The 4,025-nt window shown below is 39.2% G+C and overlaps 1 protein-coding gene across 1 annotated transcript in view; it reads right to left on the reverse strand.

The window, feature by feature from the left end:
* LOC103069474 (UDP-glucuronosyltransferase 3A1) overlaps positions 1 to 4,025 on the reverse strand; it is a 30,228-nt gene that overhangs the window by 21,574 nt on the left and 4,629 nt on the right. The window contains 1 exon segment of the mRNA XM_007461850.1: positions 2,178 to 2,292. Within this exon segment, the coding sequence (XP_007461912.1) occupies positions 2,178 to 2,292 (115 nt within the window).

Genomic DNA, 4,025 nt, shown 5'->3' on the forward strand with positions numbered 1-4,025 from the left:
TATATATATATATATATATACACATATATATGTATAACTGAACTGAATCACTTTGCTGAATACCTGAAACACTGTAAATCAACTATACGTCAATTAAAAAAAAGAATCTTGGGATACAAAGAAAATATTCCAGGTAGGTAAGACCACACCCAACAGCAGCCATCCTATTCTACCACTGTCCATAAATATGTACCTTAGTCACTCTGGGCAGATGTTCTGCTCTTGAGAGTGTTCCCTTCGTCCCCTTTCCCTTTCCTCACTGCTCCAAATCCCCAGCACTCTCTACGCCAGTTCTTAGAAAAGATATCTTTGAACTCTCAATTCCTGAAATCCATGGGCACAGATGAAGCATGTTAACTGAAAATGAATTGCCATCACTGGGGCTTCTGCTCTGGGAGGCTTCTTTGACCATAGCAGACCTCACAGATCTCTTTCTACTTGATAAATTCTGCGACACTTTCCTTAAACTTCACCTACATACTGAACTTTTATGAGTGGTTTTCTTGTTTACTTAGCAAAACAGTGGAAGTCACTTGATGACACAATCCCATAAATATTGACAATATAGGCTATTTTTTTTAAATTACTGTGTATTCACATATGACAGATTTCCTCACCCAAGGGATTATTTGATATAATAATGGGAAATGGGAATTCTACCTTTGTATGCCCAGACGTTAAACAAAGGAAAAAAAACCTGGTTCTGAAACATATGATTAGCCTTTCCACTTCAATGCAGGCTAAGGTATACAGAGAAGATAATGGCAAAGCTTTCTGACATGTAATTAAGACATTGTCTATGGGATTATTCCAGGAACCTATCTTCTTGCAACGCTTTCCCATCGCTGCCTATATAGATTATGACCCTGTTTCCTGTTTGTACAACATATGGGGAAATAGGATATCCATCTGCACTCTAAGATACTAGAGGTAATCAGTGCAAGGGCTCAAGACATCAGAGGCCTCCTGGCTGCATGGAGGACCAAGAGAATCGGTACCGTGGCATAGTTATAATTGTCCACCGTTGCGCCATTGTGCCCCAGGTAGAGATTGTACAGAGGCTGAGAAGTCATTAGCAACATACATATCTCTTCCTGATCTTCAGGGCTAACTTCAAGTCACTCAATGAAAGTGACTGGCTCAAATCATCCCCTGCTGTGTTTTAAAGATTTCACATAACAAAGGAGTGGTTACTAAAACTTTTGGATAACTTCAGTAATGCTGTAAAAATTCCTAGAATATAATTTGTTAATCATAGTTAAAGTTAAGCTAACAAATAGAAAAATATCAAGAATGCATGGTTACCTATATCTGTCCTCAAAAATATGAAATTAGGGGATAAGAGACAAAGCATATACTTAAAATGTATAACTAACGTCGCAAGACAATACAGACTAAGTATCAGATGAGTAGGTTAGGTCAGACCTATCCCAGAGGGACTATGGTCTTCCAGTTTGAGTGAGGAAAGGAGGTTTTATGGAAATAGTCAGATTTAAGCAGTACCTTTATTAGTAAATAGATTTTCAGGAAGAAAAGAGGGGACTAGTCCTCTGTAATTAATCCAGATAGGCATGGATATCTGTCTTTTCACTTCTATGTCTATGAGTAAGGAGTTAATGTGTTCCTTTTCATTCCAGGTGAAGCAAAAGGAGTCAGCTTCATGTCTTATTTTGCACGAGGTTGACTGCATTTTAAAAGGACTTTACATGGCCAGAAGCTCAACTTCTACAAAATCATTGTTTAAAAGTCTTCTCCATTAATAAATACATGTGAGGAGAAAGGAAAAGAATAAACGGAAAGGTGTCTTTGATTTCCCTACCAACAGTGAGAGGTTGAGGAACCCGTGCTTCTGTGTTGGGGAGATTATAGACAAAGATTGTAAGTGAAGTGTTGCAAGGAAGTCCCAGTAGAAACTACGTCCCAGTTCCTACAGGAATACTTTCATGCTTATAGTAGAAAAGAGAAAGGACAGAGCAAGGGAAAGCCTCCAATGGCTGGAATGGAGGATTTGGTGTGAAATACTTGTTTACCCAACTATCATCATCATTCATCCCTCTCTCTCTCCCACTCTCCATCCATCCAACCATCCCTTTATCACATCCTCAGTCCAAGCATCCACCCATTCACTTATATTACCATAACTGTGACTCTTTAGTTCAAATAATTTAAAAAATTACCTGCCCTCAAAAGTTTCTTCCATAAATAAATGAAAAGACTTCTTAAATTCTTTGTTATAGTCTTCAGGTAGAAACCAGTTAATAACTTTGTATCATTTCTCCTCCTCTTTAAAACCTAATAAACACCAATGGGTTAAATGTTAAATGTGTCACACAACATGGATTAACATTAGAATGATGATACCAACATTCGATTGTGTCTTTTGAATTGTTTTTGTTCCATTTGGTTGCTTTCTTATTCAATCTTGTATACTGAAAGTATTTCTTGAGAACCTTACAATGATTCAGGAATGCTTTTTAGTTCAAATTATGGAAACTTCCATTTAAAGCTTTAATTGAATATATAGCTATCTGTCTCATTTTATTGCTGAGAAAATAAAGTTAATTAGTTTAAGATAATTAAAGGTTGATCCCAGAGTCTCTGCTCTTTCTGTTTTAGAAAAATTCAACTTCATTATTTAAAGTGATATATCCAAATAGTTTGTGATTCAGTAGAAAGTACTGAATGGTTTAATTAAAATAGTAGTCTTCCGCACCTCTACGTACCAACTTGGCTTCTCCTCGATTACCCATGAGTTTGATGTTTGATGCAGATGTTTGACGGCTAGCAGGCTTCAAGCCCTATCTCCCATTCCCTCTTCTGTGCATTACCTGGGCAAACCGGTAAGAAAGCCTGCATGCTCCCTCCCGTGGCCCTAAATGGGAGTTTCAAACCATGCAAGTCAGGCCCATGAGGTGGAACCCTCACCACATCCCAACCCCCTGCCCACAATAAAAATTCAAGCTAGTCATCCCTCTCTACTCTCGATAGCCATTTTTCAGGGGCTTGGGAACCTGTCCTGTTCTTTCAAAAAGTCCTTATTATTTGAGTAATAAACCTTCCATACTCTTCTTAATGCATTTGTGCCTACATCAGTCATGACGTCCAACCAAATTGTGCATAGTGACTGGGAACAGATTATTGCATGGTCCCACACATTACAGCTCCCATATCCAACGTCAGTGAAATGACTGACTCTATCCAAGGATCTACTAGAAAATACTTGGCAGTCATAGATTTGGCTAATATGTTCTGTTCAGTACCTATTTTACCAGGCTCTCAACTGCAGTTTGCCTTCACCTTGGAAGAGGCACCGTATACCTCTAACTAGTTGCCAGTGGGACATTTCAACAGCTCTACCATTGGCCACAATCTTTGTTGGCAAAATATTAACCACATCCAACTTTCCCCAGGAGCACAGGTATTAATTACATTAAGGACATCCTCCTCCAAGGAGATTCATTTCACACACTCATTCAAGGCAGAAACATTCTCAAAGTCACTAACAGTGTGTTCAAGGCAATCTAGGCTTTTCCTATCATGTCCTCAATATTCTTTCAGCCTTTGTCAATAACCCAATTGTGATTCCACATAATGATTGGAGCTTATGAATCCACAAGTATGATTATTAGAGATCTTTGTTTCTTCAGTGCCACTGAGGTTATTTCTTCACTAAAGTTGTTAATAAATAAGCAAGATGGGTGTGTTCAAATTAATAGTTAATAAACGGTTCAAATATTCCATACACTGAAATGAGCATCAGGTCAGAAATAATAACCTAATCATGTATTTTCCTGATTTGCAGACACCTTCTAATGAAGTAAAGAATGAATATGCTGGGGTTTCCCTGGTGGTGCAGTGGTTGAGGGTCTGCCTGCTGACGCAGGGGACACCGGTTCGTGCCCCGGTCCGGGAAGATCCCACGTGCTGCGGAGCGGCTAGGCCCGTGAGCCATGGCCGCTGAGCCTGTGCTCTGCAATGGCAGAGGCCACAACAGTGAGAGCCCCGCGTACTGCAAAAAAAAAAAA

This window comes from Lipotes vexillifer, unplaced genomic scaffold (genome assembly GCF_000442215.2).
Source record: "Lipotes vexillifer unplaced genomic scaffold, Lipotes_vexillifer_v1.1 scaffold715, whole genome shotgun sequence".
In the NCBI taxonomy this organism is placed as follows: Eukaryota; Metazoa; Chordata; class Mammalia; order Artiodactyla; family Lipotidae; genus Lipotes; species Lipotes vexillifer.